This window comes from Python bivittatus, unplaced genomic scaffold (genome assembly GCF_059951505.1).
Source record: "Python bivittatus isolate LINGU-HERP-01145 unplaced genomic scaffold, Pbiv_v1 ctg000680_np1212, whole genome shotgun sequence".
NCBI lineage: Eukaryota > Metazoa > Chordata > Lepidosauria > Squamata > Pythonidae > Python > Python bivittatus.
This window is the reverse complement of record NW_028277095.1, coordinates 5709155-5728074: the sequence shown is the minus strand read 5'-3', so window position 1 is coordinate 5728074 and position 18920 is coordinate 5709155. Positions and strand designations below refer to the sequence as shown.

At 37.7% G+C, this 18920-nt stretch overlaps 1 protein-coding gene across 1 annotated transcript; it reads right to left on the bottom strand.

Annotated features, from left to right (window-relative positions):
* Window positions 1–174: 174 nt before the first annotated feature.
* H2AZ2 (H2A.Z variant histone 2) lies at window positions 175–18561 on the bottom strand. Its single transcript, XM_088151970.1, has 5 exons — window positions 18411–18561; window positions 9901–9978; window positions 7348–7461; window positions 2958–3087; window positions 175–1633 (listed from the first exon to the last, which is right to left on the bottom strand). Exons 1-5 carry the CDS (start codon window positions 18411–18413, stop codon window positions 1572–1574), a joined length of 387 nt encoding a protein of 128 aa, XP_088008096.1. The 5' UTR covers window positions 18414–18561; the 3' UTR covers window positions 175–1571.
* Between the last annotated feature and the right edge of the window lie 359 nt (window positions 18562–18920).

Genomic DNA, 18920 nt, shown 5'->3' with positions numbered 1-18920 from the left:
TATCAGTCCATGTTGTCAGTTACACAGGAGTGATGTTGATTAATATTCCTAAGAAAAGAAACACCACCTACTCCTACTATAGTTTTTAAAGGCCCAAAGTGAGCATGCTAATTTTCTTACTACCACTGTTGTAATGCTAATCTGCTACAGCACTGTTAACTGAAGGGACATCTGAAAAAAAAAAAAAGATGAGCAAACTATGCCAAATTCAAAGGTCTATTTTGTTATATAAATATTGCCTTTGTTAGGACAGTATTTTATTAGATTATCAGTTACCATGGAATCATCAAATGTAACCTGAAGTCCCAATTCATATCCAAATTGGTTGTTGTATCTAACTTACCTAAATCATTTCATCTCACTTTTACCATATATAGCATTTTGAAAGCTATTTTAATAAGGACAATGTTTAAAATTACAATGCACAGGAATATAGTGAATAAACTTAAAAAAACAAACAGCCATCCACACTAATAGGAATGGGGAAACAACTGAAACCCTACTTGATCTCATTCAGTCCAAAATTCTTACAATATTCTACTTTAAAGACTGTAACTCCTTGTAATTTTTAGATCAAAATTTTAATTAACCCTGGAATTTTGCCCCACAGTGAAATTATAATTGAGGGAAAGTTTATACAAATTAATTTGAGAACAGCTATAGGTAAGCCAAAAACTTGGAGATTTGAGACCATTCTGCCATTATGTTTAATCAGCAATATGCCTACAATTGTATTGTGTAAAGCAGTTCTGAAAATTAATAGTGGAAAGAAATATTAGTTCTTGCTTAAAGGGTATCATAGTGGTAACACTGCCAGTTATAATCACGGTAGCATTGCTGGTTTAGAATTTTGTTACAGATGATGTATTTGTCAGAACACAACAAAATAATAGCTGAAACAAAAGCAAGTAGGTTGGTTCAAGAATACAGCAGTATTCAATGCAAAGCCACCGACTTCAAAAAGGTTATCAGCCGTGAGCAGCAAAATACAGGGGTGGGCATCTTTGCTAATATAATAACACTGCATATCTCCATGTTTGTGCAGTGTAGGAATTTAGAGAAAAAGTTTTAGTAGGCAAAAACAATTGTAAGAAAAGTTGCATTGTTAAAATTCATAAAAGTTATTTTAAGTGACATTAAAATCTGGACTTTGATCTCTATGTTAATAAGCAAGAGTAAACAAAGTTAACCATGAATGTGGCTATACCCAAGTTTAAAATGTGTGACTGTTTATTTTAAACATTTCAATAGGATTTTACTGCATTTATCCCTTTTATACCGGAATGACACACAAGAATAGGTTTTGTAAAAAATGGTTTTATCAGTTCCATTTTTGTATAAAACACATGGGAGAAACCTAGCCAATCAACACACAAATTGCTGCCACGTAACAAGGTACTTTTTGTCAAACTTTAAATCTAAAGAACATACAAATGTTTTAAGTCTACAGTCAATTGTCTATGCTCTTCCATTTAACTATTTTTTTAAAAAAATTCCACATATCCCCATATTTCTTCTGTCCCAATTACAGTACAATGACAGAGAGGAAGAGGGCTGTTTAAAACGCCTCTTTATGCAGTTTTCTGCTGTCCCTTCTTTCCAATCAGAGACTTGTGGATGTGAGGAATTACACCTGCAGAGAGAATAAAAGAATTAAGAGAAATATACATGATAATATCAAGATTTAACACACTGATCAATACTTACACAAACACGTCGCCATCTTCCCTTCCTCCTCCCAGCCTATTCCAACTTAAAGTTCTCTAGCAGCCACTACTCTTTTTATCACACACTTCAATAAATAATTCAGTTTAAAAGGGTTTTCATGGAAGATGAAATGTTCTCCAAGAAAAACCTCACAATGTTTGCTCTGCACTTCTATTAAAATTAACATTGGGAACATAGAGCTGCTAAATAAATTAGTTTATTTCAAGAGGGAAAGACAAGATTAAATCAGTAATGAGAAAAATACAGAGCTGATGCTGTGTATATAAAGTAATTGTGTAATACCCTGTACAAAAAAGATGGGCTGGAAAATGTTCTAATATCAACATTTTTCACTTCAGTAATGTCAGGCAGTTTCAAAGATGTACAATGTTTACTTTTCAAGCAATTGTCCTGAAACACTGAGAAGTTAAAAGTTTCATTTCACTGATTGTTGCCCAACATTGTTTCCAACATTCAAATATTCTTTTTCTCCACCTGAAATAGGCTAGATTTCATTTTTTTTCACATCAAAGAATGTAGCCCAAATGCCTGTGTAGGGATATGGAGATGAATATGCTAATTAGAATCACATTCATTTGCATGGGAAATTTTTGGGAAAAACTGGGCTGCCAGGCAGCAAAAACAGTTTTTATCACATTGTTTATCACTTTATCAAAAATCAAGGAGGGGAATGGAAGAAATTATTCATCAGCTTAGAAGGTATTATAGACAAGCAGTTCATGAAGTGCTTAACTGAGGCCTGAATCCCCAACATGGTGCCTTCAGACATCTCTCTCAGTGCTTCAGGCTCCTTGCCCCAGCTTAATTTTTTTAAATCAAAAGATGGCTGGCAAGCCATAAAGTAAAGCAGCAGCCATTAACAGCAGCTTTATGTCTAAGACTTCAGTGGCCCAACAAGACTTTCTTGGAAAATAAAAATCCTGTCTCTGAAAATATACCCACTTGCTGAGAAATAGAGGAGGGAGAGGGAGAGGGAGAGGGAAAGGATGCAATGAAAGGCCTCTTGGTGGAGCAGCACCCTAATCTAGTTTGCCTTCTGACGAGTGAGTGAGTGAAAGGTGCCTTGCCCTTCATGGCAACCATTTAGTAAAGGCACCCGTCATATATTCTCAACATTTCAACGATGCCCACTGGCCCAAAAAGGTTGGGAACGTCTGACACAGGCATTACTGAATTCCCTTTGATAAATAGTTAAAATTCATCATTCCAGAAGCTATGACAATACATACCTCCACCAGCAATGGTTGCTTTAATAAGGGAATCCAACTCCTCATCACCACGAATAGCAAGCTGCAAATGACGAGGAGTGATACGTTTTACCTTAAGATCCTTGGAGGCGTTGCCTGCCAACTCCAAAACCTGTTGGAATAAACACAGCTGCATATTTTAGTTTCCTAGTTTTTTGAAGAGTTTAATTTTCATAGTTTAATTTTTGCAAATATAAAATATACATTTTATAGTTCAGAGTAATGATGCATAGAACTAATACCTCTTAAAGAAACAACTATTTGTGTTACAGGTATAATATGATTGTTGCAAATTTGCACAAGTGGTAGCCCTTTTCTTATGATAATTCTGATCTAAAAGGTTGATAATATGAATATGACAGTTATCTATCATTAAGGCCCACAATATTAATAAGGCATTGCACAAAGTTCTTACACAGAACAAACTCCTGATTCAAAGGGGGAAAATAGTCAACCACAGTTAAGATTATTACAGAAAAGCTAACTGTTTTGATAAGAGAATGGGTTTCTAAAATTTGGCACGTAACTCAAATGTCTAAAGGCCACAAGCTAATTAAACTGGGGAAAAAAAACCTGTAAAGATTTGGTAGCCTTTTATGGATTTTGAAAGCAAATACCTGATAGTCTGATATATGTATATAATTGGTCTAGTATCTTTGGAATAATTGCAGTAAAACATGAATTGATATATTAGCAGATATAGGCCAGTGTCAAATCTAAATATATCTATATCTGGGTCATCTTTTTTAATAGGGAAAATATTAATTTCCTTCTGCAGACAATTAAAAACTTACTTCCTGAAGTTCAGTTCAGAAGAATATAGACACTGATCGGCAATACCTTTACTTTATTATTATTTTTTATTATTATTATTATTATTATTAAATATGTTCTTTTCCTCAGAAATATTTTAAATGAATTACAATTTTTAACATTTCACAAAAAACATAAGGGAGCACTAATAGGAATTTATTCAGTCCCTTCTAATTGGAAAGAGTATACAACAGGGTTTTCTACTTCAATATTTTGTTTTCTAAAGGTTCTGGTGTTTGTATGATGACATTTGTGGTTTAGTATATACAATAGAGGAGTACAATAAAATAGTTTTCACAAAAAAATTTGTATGAGTTATGTACAAACAACTGTTAGAATAGATCAAATTAAATGTTCAGGAAAAGGAAGAAACATGGTATAAAGAATTGAAATGTCCAATACACAAACATTAATGGAATATTACTTCTACATCAATGTGCAAAGTAATATATTCATTTTATTTTATTTATTTTATTAATCAAATTTATACACTGCTCATCTCACTGTATAAGTGACTCTAGGCGGCTTACAAGTAAAACACAATAAAAAAAATGACAGAAGCCTTTACAAAAATATACAAAGTTAAAAGATGGAGAGAACATCCTCAAGCCATCTACCAATATATATATTACCTTAAAATTTAAACCTATGTGAATATAGATTTAAAATTTTAATCCAGCAAAAACATTTATTTTGCATATAGTATGTTTTTCTGGGAAGAAGTTGGTGGGTCCAGCTAACTGTTGATGCAGTGCTCAACATTCAAGACTGATCGATTTGATAGAGTCACATGCTTTAGTAGTTCCCTTAGAAGTTATGTCACATTTTCTTCTGGAAAACTCACTTGTTTGTAGAGACTTGTATTATTTTGAATTGTACAGCAATGATTTAGACACTAACAGGAGGACAGCAAAATGGTTATTTTATGGTCACATTTTGTGACTTATGGTCACAAAAGGTTTGATATTACAAAGCTGGAAGGACACCAGTTTTGAGAATTGTTTATAAACTGATCACCTCTGTTAGTTTATATATTTAACTTCCTTTTTTCCTTACTGACCTGGCTTAATTGCCAATATTTAAACTGTATAATATTACAAGATTATGTATGTAGGACTATTTCTTTTGTTTCTTATATAACAATTGTGTGCTTTTGTATTTATATGGACATTTTTCTTTTTCTCCTTTTTTGCTAAGCAATTTTATTAAAAGTTTTGAATAAAACAATACAAGATAATACAAACTAGAAGAAAAAAAGAGAAAGAAAAGAAATGCAAGAAAAAAGAAAAGAACATATAAAAAAGAACCCCATCCTCCCCTTAAGAAAGCAACTTCCCACCCTCATCATGGCAAGTATAAACAATTCCCTGATCTCTTCACCTCCTCTTAGCTAACAAACATAAAACATTTCATCCCACAACCCATTTCTTAACAATAGGCAATTCAAATAAGTAACGTCTTCTTCAAACTAATTAGCAGCAAAAGATCCAAACAAAGCTTTAAGATTTTAACATTAATGTATATAAAACTCAACATTCCACATCTCAACTCTTAACTATAACAAAATCCCATTTAAAAGGCACAAAATGGTCCTTATATCCTAATCTAAACAAAATTTTAAAAAATCCAAGTTTAACATGACAAAAAGAGACCATTTCTCCTTTACAACATTCCAAATAGCAACTTATCCCATTCAAATACACATTTACATATCTCTACTCTAAACTATAAGCACATCCACATTTCACGAACATAAAGTAATCCCAGTATCCTAATACAGATAAAAGACTAGAATTTAATATAACAAATAATTTCTCCTTTAAAAGGACAAATTCTCCAAACTTCCTTACTTTGAATAAAGAGAAACAGTTAAATGCAAAGCCAGTTTAAGTACTATAAAATTAGGGTTACATAAAGTAGTTATAGGGGAAAAGACTTTTACATCATATTAAATGTAAGCAAATGCAGTACACACCACAATTTTCTAATTAAGATATAAATAAATCCAGAGAGAACCACCTGGAATAACAACATATCCAATTTTATCCCTGGTTGAATAAACCAACTTTGTAGTCCTGTTTTCTTTTATACAGGGCAGTCTTTCTATGTAATTCATTCAAATTATTGTTGATCCTCGTTGCAAATTTCTTTAGCACTTTAAACTGTCTCCTTTGTAAATCCAACAAAAGGAAATTATTCCAATTGTTCTTTGGGATTATCATTTTTATTTCCTTCTTGATTTTTAAAACCTCATCCAGATTTCTCTCTATATCTGGTGACAGATTCTTATTCAGAATCTTGTTCATATTTTCCTCAAGTAAATTTTGCTGCATATTTCATTCTGTAACATCTTCGTCTGGGAACAAACTGTTCTCAAGAAGATGCAACATAGCTGACATGATTGAAACAAATTCCTGACGCAGTTCTTCAAAGATATTTCTAAACGCCATTATAAGTTGCTTGTCTTGTAACTCCAATCTCAAAAACAATTTTTCTTTCTCACAGACATATTTATTTAAAAAAAAAAAATTAAAGTCTTAATATTCAAAGTCCAAAACTCCAATGTTTTCTGAGCTCTTAAAACTTTCTGTAACCAAAACCTTGTCTTACTTTTTGCTGTTTAAGTTCTGAAAGATTATATAAATAGATCTTCATATTCTTATATTGAGAGTTGAAAGTACTCACCTGGTATTTCCAGCCTTGTCACTCTGCAGATGCCTAACTTCTTTGAAACAGTTAATAGGCAATTTCCGAAAATAGTTAGCAAGGAAAGTGCACAAACTTAGTGTCCTTTGAAAGGCTCCTTTTGCAACTGGAGCCAATATGGCAAACTCCCTTGTCTCCTGGTTTCCCCCCCTCCACTGGAGATCTCTGTCTTGCGATTTCTTCATGAGGAAGAGGAATATCCATAAGGAGGAACAGCTTGGGCAATCTTGTGTCTCTCTCTTTGATCCAGAGAGGATCATAGAAGCCGATCTGCTTCGGCTCCCTTGTAAAATGCTGCAAACATCAGCTCCGCTTGTCCACAGAGCTGATTTCAGTCCACCATCTTCCCCTGGAACTCATTTCTTCTTTTTTGCATGTAATAATTTAAAAGTAGAAGAAAATATCTGTCCTTCTCTATAACTGTTAGCCACCAAAAAGCTCAATGCTATCACTTGAGTTTTAATTCAGAAGAATTCAGGAATGAGGTTTTACAGTACTCTGAATATATCATTTTAAAACAAATTACATTCTGAACGTTGCCCCATATCGTCACTTCTTAAGAAAAAATGTGACATTTTAAAAAATAATTGCCTATGGATAGATAGGATGGGTTAAGGTAGACTGACATAAGCTTAGGGCAATAAAACAGCCATTATTTTGAGCACAAATGTGACTTGGTAGAAAACAGTATCTGAACAATATATTAGCTATTAAAGTACTGGTAACATTATTGAGCCAGCCAATTAATACATAACTTTAAAAGAAATAAACCTCTAGGCTACAGCACAGAGCATAGGAAGATTAACGATTGAGGTCCGAGATGATGTTCTAATCATGTATTTCAGCCACCTACCTCAGCAGTGAGGTATTCAAGAATTGCAGCACTGTACACGGCAGCTGTGGCACCAACCCTTCCGTGGCTTGTGGTGCGAGTCTTCAAGTGTCTGTGGATACGGCCCACTGGGAACTAGAAGTGGAAGGACCTTTTTAGCATCCATGCACTTTCAAAAGGCTTTAACTGACAGTCCACATCTATGACCTATTTCCAGAGAGGCAGAATGCACTTAATCCAGGCGTATCCTAGAGTAACACATAGTCAGGATGCAAGTGGCTGTTTTATACACTGGCCAACCAAATGCCAAAGCACACAAATACACTACGACTGGAAGTGGAATTAAGGAAGTGACACAATTTATTTGGCAGAGTTCAAGGTAGGTATAAAAATCTGGAGTTCCCTGGTATAAGATTTATTGATAATGTTGGCAAACTAGCACTGGCTTTTATGAGGTCAAATGGGAATTCAGCTTTAAAAATATTAATTTGTGCCCTACAAACTTAAGGCAGTGCAGCAGATCCTGTAGGATATTTCCAATGAAGCTCAAAAACTTTAACTGGACTAAAGTAGTCTATTCTAGACTACTGAAAATTATCCCTAAGAAAACTGATATGAGGTATAAAAAACTACTACTTTATAACACAACCAGATTGCTTTTACTATAGGAAAGAACATGATTCAGAAAACACACGTAATTTTTTATTAACAGCCTCTAATTTCCAAATTCCTATAAAGAAGAAGCCAGTCTGTGTTTATGGAAAGAAGAGCTTCCTCCTTAAGGCTACTTTGTTATGAGTCACTAGAAGAGCAAAAACCTATTTGAAGTTCACAAATTTGTGGCTTTAACTATAAATAGCAAACAAGTGGTGCAAGAGAAGGGAAACATGTTGTAATGGACAGTAGCTTCTGAAAAAAGGAGACTAAAATATGGAATTAGGGAGATTCTCCTGCAAATTAATGTAACATTTTCGATAGGTAAACTTAATTTAGGATCCCAGAGCTCCTGAATGAGGACAAGTATAAGGGTAAGAGATGTTAAAAGATGTATATAGAACCCAATGAGACAGCTACATTTTAGTCAGGACCAAAACAGCATCCTGAACTTCTAAGATCTGCAGAAGCAATGGCTCTGACTGAAGTCCACGGAGTACAGCCACAGATGATGAGTTGCACTCCCAGCAGCTTCTTCTTACACTTGGCAGCAACTGCCAGAGAAAAAGTATCCTTGTGAGAAGCTCTTCTAAACGTCCAATTCAGTGAAGCCAGATTTCTCCCTCAGGTGCCGTGGCTTTTAGCCCCCAGAAAGAAGTACAGTCCGGCCTGCTTTTAAGTACCCCATCCTTGTTGTAAGGAGTCTGATCTGGGCTTCCTCCTCTGGCATCTGATCCTTCTAGAGGAGACTTAAGAGATGGAGTATTTTTCATTCTCCTGGGTCACTAGCGCATGGATAAGTGAATGTGGAATCCCCTCTCTAAAGAAAATCACCCGTTTTTGATGACTTTGGGTCAGTGTTTTAGTTCAAGCATTCCAGTACATAAAATAGCTAGCTTTAAGTTTGTTTGGTGGAGAGGAAAAGCACTGCTTGCTTTATTCAGCATCCCTCAGCATCTTAAGGCAGAGACACATAACCTTTACACAGCTGAAGATCAAACTGAGCCTTTGAATGGCATGCTGAAGGATCCAGTCTGCATATTTTTTCTCTTCTGTATTAAAAATTATAATCTGGTCTTGGGGTGGGGGGAGGACTGCGCTTAAAGCTTCCATGAGCCAAATATAACCCTGGGGCCTAAAGCTGTCCACCTCTGTCAGAAGACTGAAAGGTCTTTGCACATCTTCTCTTTAATTAGTGGTCAACTCAAAAAATACACAAAGACTAGGATCAGGCCCTCAAAATTCTGGGCCACCACTAGATCAGTGTTTCTCAACCTTAGCAACTTTAAGATGAGTGGACTTCAGCTCCCAGAATTCCCCAGCCAGCTATGGGGAGGTGAAGTCCACTCATCTTAAAGTTGCTAAGGTTGAGAAACACTGCACTAGATGCTACCATCATCTGAATTTTTTCAGCCCAGATTTGATAGCCAAACGAAGGCAACTTCTTGTTGGCAGAATATAGCCAGAGAGCATAAGAAAAACAGCAGATTAAAAAGAAAGGGCAAGAACTGTCATGTTCAGCAAAGTCACACTCCAATCACCTGGAAAAAGTATTCTCTAAGACCTGATTCAGTTCAGACATAAAACCAAGCAGGATTTTTAAAAATACAAGTTGCTAAGACAATATAAGCCAGACAAGCCACAATAGGGCTCAATTTTATATGTCAATCAACCTCTTGAAAGAAAGGAAATGAATTAGCCAAGGGTGTTCCGGCCTCCTTTTGTCCAGGCCAAGAGACTTTTAGGCATGCTCAGGATTCTGTTCCTCCAACTGAAAAAGCAGTTAAGACAAACTATTACAATATTAAATAATAAATGCTTCCATACTCCAAACAGAGAATGCTGGAGTTCCCAAATTTAACAGGGACCATGAGCACATACAAATAAAACATGTCTGTGAAAGGTTGCCTGAAAACTTACCTGAAGTCCAGCTCTCTGTGAGCGAGATACTGCCTTGGCCTTGGCCTTTCCACTGTCTTTGCCAGCCTTGCCTCCAGCCTAAACCAGAAAGCACAACAGGAGTTTGGTCAACCCTAACATGTCTCCCAGAATGCCCACTGTGTTCCTACTTTTAAAATACATGCTGCATGTTCAAATGTAGTCGTGGCCTTTCTCCTGCTACCAACTCAAGTTTACAATATTGATGGAATATTTCAAAAGGAAGTGCGTTCTTCAGACTTTTCCTGTTACAATGAGAACATGAGGACAAAAGTATTTTGAAAAAACAAAGAAAGATCAAACATTGGCCACAAGTAAAGCTAGGCATATATCCAATTTAGTGAACATATTTGTAAGCATGTGTATTTTGGGACAATTAATTAAAGAAAGTGTTTTAGGACTGCAACATTGGTCTACACTTATACTTACAAGGAGTGGTTGACTCTCTCTCAGCCAACCCACCTTGCAGGTTTGTTTATTTATTGTCCAAGACCAAGTCACAGAATTTAAAAATACAGCACATCATTAATACATGCATAAGTAACTATATATAGTACATACACATATAAAAGGAAGAAACCTTATAAAGTTAACTCTGATTTCTCTTCACATCACATAAATCATAACCTGACAGGACTGTCATTGTGGAAAAAATGGGAGGAGGAAGCATTGCATATATTGCCTTGAGCTCTTACAAATCTAGCATTTTTCCCCCCTTGGCAAAATTCAAAACTGTTTTGTTGTTGTTGTATCATTCTGGGAGGGTTTTTCATCCGGGTCTAGCCTACAGCCCAGAAATTTCCTTACATCCAAGCAAACATTAACCAGGTCTGACCCTGTTGGACTTCCTGAGATCAGCCAAAATCTCAGGAAGTTGCCAACTAGCAGGGCAATACCAGCTGTTTTATAACAAAATCTTATACATACCAAAATATCAAGTACATCATATCAAAGCCTTAAAACTACAGTTTTAGTTTTACTATTTTTACTCTTATTTTTCCTCTGAATTAATATAAGTACGTACTCTTACTAAGCTTTTGCTCATTTTTTCTAAATGTATCTGCTAGATATAATACTGTTATAAAATGCATATAGGAGAGGAGTTAAAGCCAATCCTCAATGAAAATTGTTCAGTTTTCATCATTTGAGGCCCAAAGATATTATGCCTTTCAAAAACATGTGTATTTAAAAGCAAATAATTATTGGAAATTGTTGAACTATTATATTCCAGTTGCTTACTTACTGTGGACATACAAGCATAGATGACCCACTACAACCTGCAGTGGGTCATGATAGCTGTTGGCTATATCTGCAGAGAGATAAATTCATGAGGAGAATTATAAACAGATCAACTGGTCTATTCCATATAAGTGAAACAGCCCATGCTGGCTTTTTATTTAATACATGTCTAGTACTGCATTATGGAGGATTGCATCCCAATCTTCCAACCAAGTGCAGAACATCTAATATGCCCTTTGCCTTGGATTTGGGGAAATTTAAAACATATTTACCCATCTTCCCACACTTAAAATTCTCTGCATATACTTTCTTCAAAATATTTTACTCCCAAATATAATAATCCTCATTCCAGGCCTTGACAAGTTCATGGTATACATATGCATTGTGCAAGAATACGTTGGAATTAATCACATCCAGAATATTTTTTGCAAGTCTTCTCCTCAAGCAGGAAAATCCTGCAGTTAAGTTTTCCTTTTTTCATCTCTCACATATACTTTTCCCAAGATTTCTCCCCAAGATCTGCTAAGTGAAGCATCTTCTACTACAATTATTGGATAAAAACCTAATTATTTCATTGTTAACAAAAACAAACAATAAAGCCTCCACTTTTAGCTTAGTTAAAACTGACTGCTTTTTCTACATTGCTACTCATCCCGCCAAGCCCAAATTAAATAATAGTTATTGATCTACAATTCATAGTGAAGGTAGAAGAGTTAAATGTTAACACAGAAAATCTGAATACATAGTTAATTTTCTAGGGAAACAAATCCCCCCACCCTTTCAGGAATGTGGTTTCTTTTACAAGATAAACAGCATTCAGAGGTTTCATTTATAAAGACAATTAAAATTGTGCAAAGTCCTATTTTTAATCACTGGATTCACCCATGATGGATATGGATCATATCTCTACTTCTCTGAAGTCAACTTTAAAGTATACCTCTCTAAGGAAAATTAACCACTGTACATTTCAATGCTAAGAATTAATGGACAGCAGCAAGGGGATATAATTATACATATTTTTATTTGATTCTAATGCTAAAAAACCAAGATAATTTGCTAAACTACAAAGTCCATCCTGAAGCATGAATGTAAAAATAGGATATGAATATATTGATGTAAAAGTGTTGTCCTCCAAATGCTATCCTGAATATTTTAGAGAAAGAATAAGATATAAATGCATTAGCTGGGTATTATTCATAAACACCTCATGTAAAATACATTTTAAGAAGGTTCAGATCACAAAACCTTTAAAAGATACAGTGTTCAACATAAAAACAACTGTAAGTGTGCATGGTACAATAGTAAGGACTCTGATACCTATCCACAATTTCTTTGGTACTGGGAACTATTTATTCTTCAATGGCCTTAATGCAAAAGAGGTGTGATTGAAACTAATGTTAGATAATAACAAGTATAGTTATTTTATCAAAAGATAATGAATAATCTCACACATCAGACATCAACTAGATATGCTGCCTCTTCCCAGGCTACTGGAATCGCTTGAATAGCAGTCAGCATCAGAGACATTTGCAACATTATCAAAATGACAAAAAGAGTATCATGCCATAAATTCCACCTTTTTTATTCATGCAACACCATAATAAATATATAAAAATGGGGGAGCTTGCCTTGCACTGCTGCAGTACTGTTTTTGTCATTTGCCCTACTCCCCCATGCCAGCAAGGCTTTGGTCAGCACTGTCATTTTCTTTTGGATCTGAAACCTTTCTGCCAGATGAAAAAAACTGGCAGTGTTGTAAGGTTTTCACTTTGAAATTTGAAACAGTAAGACTCTCTGCTAGCAGATATTGGAACATGAGTAAAATGACACCCAAACCAACATTACCAAAGGCCAGTATATAAGAATATCCTGCTCATAAGAAAGTACTTGCAATCCCATTCCAATTTAATTGGAAAAAAAATTCAGAGTTCACTGGAGGGTGGGTGTCATTTCCTAGCATGTATGCTTGGAACTGTAACCTTGCAACTTTCTCTGAAGTTGTTCTTGCATCACCTAACTCTTTTTCATATATTGCCCCTTTTCACTTCCCACAGTTGTTACATGCTCAAATATTACTCACATTTGCCAAAGGCTACAAGTACCCCTTTTTTATGGCTGCACAATTTTGCATCAGATGGGGAAAAAAGTTTATAAGTAAATAAAACTGACAGACTATGGATCTCAAAATATCAGCTCTTTCAGTTAAACAATAATCTAGATTGATCCTTCCTTAAATTGGATGAGGACATCTATATCAAAAATCCTACTGTTCAAAAATAACCCAGGTGGTCGGTCAACTTTCGTTCTCTCTAATCAGCCTTCCCTGCATTGATTCTTCCAGATAAGCTTTAATGGGTAAAAGCTTTAATGGGTAAAAGATTTAATTCATGTGCAGGTAAAAATGTGTCCCAAGTTAAGTACTGAACTACAATATCCTTAATTGTTATCAGTTATTAATATCAGTAATTGTTAGAATTTATTAATTTGCAATAGTGCTCTAACACTGCAATTATGAAACTGACTGTTGCTGCATTCTATACTCTATACTCTTATATTCTATAAGTTACAATTCCAGACCAGACTCTCTAAATACACTCCTAAACCCAATTACTCTAATATGCAATGCTAATTCTAAATATAAACAGGCAATTACCAAGTCGTTTATTTTTGTGACACTATTATTGAACTCGCTCTAGTTTTGGTAATTTCAAGCACAGATACAAGGCAGATGACAAGACTTCAAACTGACTTGTGAAACAAGATTTAAATATATTAATTTATTACACATACAGTATTATTTGAAAATAAAGGGAAACTGTACAAAAAGTCAATATTTCAGTACCATCTTACTGGGATAGTTATGACTGAAAGTTTGTTGTGAAAATACTCACAAACTTTCTAATGAGTATTCTACTATTAAGTACATGCATATTCTTAAATTACTGGATAAATTAGCTACATCATGAACATGTGTCAATACACTGCATACTCTTTGGTGGGATGCAGGCAACAGTATATTGGTTTTGCAAGATAGTCTCTAGATTCAAGATCCTAGCTTCCAAAAAATAGCATGAACATGCTTGGCATAAAACAGGCATTTGTTCCACATTTGTGTCATACTGGCTAAAATACACAACAAGGGACCAGTACTGTCCTTACTGTTAGCAGAAAATGCTCCATGTAGTACAGGTACAACTTAGGCTGGTAACCTAGTCTATTTCTTTATATTCCTAAAAGGCATAAGGTAAAAACCTTGATTGACCAAAGCCATGCTAGTTGGCAGAGGTCAATACCTATGGGCCTATCTAGTAACAACCATGGCATATGGAAGATTGAGACTTGGAAAGTAAGTGGAGTAAATGATAAACAGCATGAATCAACAAATGAAAAGAATGAAAGAAAAAAACAGATATGTTGTATGCCTGTGAAACTAAGAGAAAGGAGAGGGATGTAATAGATTTGAATGAGGGTAGCCTGATATTGTAGAGTGGTACTGATAAATGCATGGGAAGTAAAAATATAGGATTAATTATGAATGAAAGTGCTAAAATGGATCAGTAAGTACAAATAAGTGGCATCTAAATTGTGGATGCGTATGAAAATAGGTGTTCACTGGTTGGTAATAACTGCACACAGCACTCCAGTGAATGGTGATAATGGAAGAACCAAATATGAGTTTTGGAAAAAGTGTACAACATTCTGAATAAGTGTGCTCATGGAGAAAAAAAAATGTTTTAATGACATATATGGATGGTTGGGAACAAGTCAAGAGAGTTCAGATTGGACCATCTGGAAATCCAAGGATGAATTAAAATAATTACTATTTTGGTGAGTATCTGATTAGAAAAAAATGTTTGTTTCAAATACTGTATATGGTTTGAGAAGTGTATTCATAAGTACATGCAGAAAGAAATGAATATAAATCTAGAAGCACCACTGATTGTTCATAATGAAAGACTGAAAAAATAGTGAAGGATACAATGTTGATGAGAAGTTATGAATGTGAGACATTGTGTTAAGAGTGGATCTTGGGGAAAAAATGGATATGGAAGAAAAAGAAGACCTGGAAAAAAGTAGAATGACCACATGAAAAGAAAGTATGTGTCCTGTATAAAAAATACAGATTAATCTCACAACTGAATATATAGAAAGTGAATATAAGGAAAGAGGATGCAGAAGCTGCTTCTAATAGAGTGGAAATAATTATATTACAAATTGCCACAGAAGTATGTGGAGTTATACTAATGAGAAATATGAAAAAGGATGCTTGGTGGAATAATGAAGCAAACTGGACTACAGATGAAAAAAAATGCAAGAAAGAGAATGACTGTTGCAAAAAAATGAGGATGATATTGTATAAAGCGTATATTGTAGTGAGAAAAAAGATTGCTGCAAATAATGTAGTTAGAGAAAGGAATTATTTTCTCATACGGGAGGCAGAAAATGCAGAGTAACTGCACTAAAAAAATTAAAATATATATTTTGAAAGTGGGTAATGAGATAACTGAGGGGAATGCTGTATTTTATGGGAGTGCTAGTGATATGTCAAAGCGTGGAATTGAACCAAAAGCTGTAAACGTTACTGTCAAAGAAAAAATGGTTGAAAAGAAAGTCATAAATGCTGTAAGAATGTTGAAAAATGGTAAGACTGCAGCTGTTGATGGTATAATTGGAAAAATCTTTAAATGTGGAAGTGGTTTATTTATGGAGCGCCCATGCAACTTTTTTAACATGTGAAGACTATATCTGTGCCTGATAACTGGAAGAATGCTGTTATTGTTCTTCTATACAAAGGAAAAGATAAAAACATTATAGGGGGATTAGTTTGAAAATGTCCTGGAAAAAAAAATTGTTAGAATTCTAATTACAAGATTGCAAGAGGTGATAATGAACAAAATTTGGGAAGTGCAATGCAACTTTATGCCAGGCATAGGGTGTGCAGGCTAAATGTTTGCTCTTTAGCAGGTTTTCAAGAAATGTATGAATGTGAGAAAGAAACTATACTCCATGTTTGTTGATTTTCGAAAAAAACATATAATAAAGTGAATAGGTTTGCGTATGGGAATAGAATTGAAGACTAATTGCTGAATGCGATAAGAACAGTATATGATGGAAGTAAAACAAATGTGAAAATAAATGGAATGCTTAATGAAAGATTAAGCACAAGATGAAGATGTGTGATGTCCCCTTGGCTAATGTATTTATATATAAATGTATGAGGTATCCTTATGGTGATAGCAGAGATGTTTTGGTTGCATACACAAACATACATGTACTTTTCTATGCACATGATGGCATGTTGTTAACTGAGAATCTAAATTATTCGCAATGAATGACAGACTATATGATGCAGCAACGAACGTGATCTCAAAATTATGTATCAAAGACAACGGTAGTGGTATCTTGAGAAAGTTTAAGAGGTGTATATCTTGGCAGAAATGTAATGGGTAATACATGGCCTGCTATAACAAATTAGTATTTATCAAAAACCAAAAACAGTGTGCCCATATTACCTGGAATTGAGAACTGGGTCTGTAAGGAAGTTAAGTTGAACAAAAATGGTGTAAGCTAAAATGAGAAGAGATAAAAGAATGTATGGGTGCTGAATGAATATGGAACAATGAGCTACCAGTATAAAGTAAGTATATGAAGGTGGTTTGGTCATAGAGAGCAAATGTATGAGGATCAAACTACAAAGTAAACATATAAAGAGTGAATGAATAAGACTGAGAAAGTTGTGGCTGGATGGAGTTGATGAGACCCTCAGCGAGGAAGAGGTGAGAAGAAGTCATCAACATCAGATGCCGATGGATTCGCTTAAGAACAAAGTCAATGTATAAAGCGATGTGGTAGAAGCAAGGATAATTTAGAAAGTTATGGAGAATACAGTTAATGATGTTGGTATAAATTTATTTTTCTATATATCTTTTCTCACATCCTTAATTTATTTGACTATTTCTCACTCCCCTTATGCACTTTGCATAACACAGGAATAGCATGATTGTATATATTCATCTACACTGATCCCATAGATGATCCCTTGCTGCGAGTCATTAAGTAACAGAAACGGAGAGGGCATCTCGACTCTTCCCGTCAAAGCTAACCTCTTCTTGAAGAACAGCGGAAAGTACTTTATAAAAATCATATTGAGAAAACTCAAGCTGGAAAGTGGAACCGCAGCTGCAAAACCGGCGATAACCTGGCCTTTTCCGACCCTGGGAACTTACTTGGAAGAGAAAGCAGAACACAGGCCTCCCCCCCCCCGCCCCCGCACAAACTTTCCTAGCAGCCAATGTCATCATCAGGTGCCGATGGGCTCGCCGCCCTCGTCCTCGAAAAGCACCCAAAGGACAATCCCACCGAGCCAAACCGGACAAATTAACCCGGATTACTTGGGAGCAAACCCGCGGCGCTGCCCGCGCCCGCCGGGGGAGGCTCCGCAGCCTCCCAGCGCCGTCCCGTTGCGCAAAGCGCGGGGGGAAGGAAGCGCCGGGCGGCGCGCCACTTCCCGCAGCGACAGATAGGGGCTGCAGCGTGCCAGGCTGTCACCGCGAGCCAGAGCCGCCGCTGGCAGGACCGTCACCCGCGGCTCAGCCCCGCGCGAGGAAGGAACCGCGGAGGCTTGACGTGCCCACGGCGCCGCGTTGCTAGGGAGCCTCCACGCGCGGAGGGCGGAGAAGCGCCGGCCGCGGCGTCCCCGGACCGGTGCCCAGGGCCCTCCGGCGGGGCGCTGACACCCCGGGCGGGGGGCTTCGGCGCCCGTACGGGCGGCCCGAGGAAAGCCGCGGACTCCCTCGGCTCCGGGGACCGGCCGGGATGGGGCGCACGGGGCGCGCTGGCCCCCGCCCGAAGGCCGGCCGGGCAGGCAGGCAGGCAGGCCCCCCGCGACGTGATACGAGGGAGGCGGAGCTTCCCGGGCCGCTCGCCAAACGGAAGAGGGAGCCGCCGCCGGCGCCTCTTCACCCTTCGCCACCCCAACGAGTCGCGCGCCCGGGGCAGCCCGCTCTCCCGCGAGAGAGGACGGCTCGTCCCGTCCCGGCGCCGCGGCTAACGAACGAACGGGCCCCGGGACGGCTCCCCCAGAGCGGCGCTGCCGGCGACTCGCGGCCCCCGGGAGCCGGGCGCCCTCCCGCACGGCCGGCGTGGGGAAGAGCTGGGAGCCCCGCACGGGCTTCCCGCCGGTCGGGAGCGGGCGGCTTCCCCTCACGCTTCGCTCCGGCCCGCTCGGCGCCGTGGTTTTCCGCCCTTCTTACCATGTTTACGTCGCTCCTCTGCGAAGTCCGGTCCCGATTCCGCGCGAGAGCCGCCTGCGAAAGTCGAGAGACAATAACCCGCCTGGGCGCGAGGAGGGAGCCTGGCCTGCCGCGGCCACCCCGAGCCAATCAGGGCTGCCCATGCTAGTTTGAACCTCCCGCCTTGACCAATCCAATTACGGCTTCTTACTTCCTCGCGGAAGCCCCGCCCCACGGCCCGTTTAACGGCTGTTTTTTTACCACCAACACCAACCTCCCCCCCTTTTCCTTTGCACACGGCACGTCAGAGCGAGAGCGAAAGGGAGAGGCGGAACGAGAGGTTGTTCCGCGCCGAAGGGAAGTTTGGAGTGACACGCCTGAGCTCCAATAAGGGTCAGAATAGCGGCGCCACGAACCAATCGGCGGCAAGCGGAGTTTCCCGCCCATATTGTGACTTTCCCTACCCCCCTGTTTGTTTGCGCGAAGAGGGGAGAAAATGGAGCCCTGAGCCCGGCGACAGTTTTATCCCTC

Coding starts and splice junctions, on each gene's coding strand:
- H2AZ2 (XM_088151970.1), bottom strand. Junction 7,462..9,900: donor CACAGAGAGCTGGACTTCAG/GTAAGTTTTCAG, acceptor TTCCACTTCTAG/TTCCCAGTGGGCCGTATCCA. Junction 3,088..7,347: donor TTGAATACCTCACTGCTGAG/GTAGGTGGCTGA, acceptor TTATTCCAACAG/GTTTTGGAGTTGGCAGGCAA.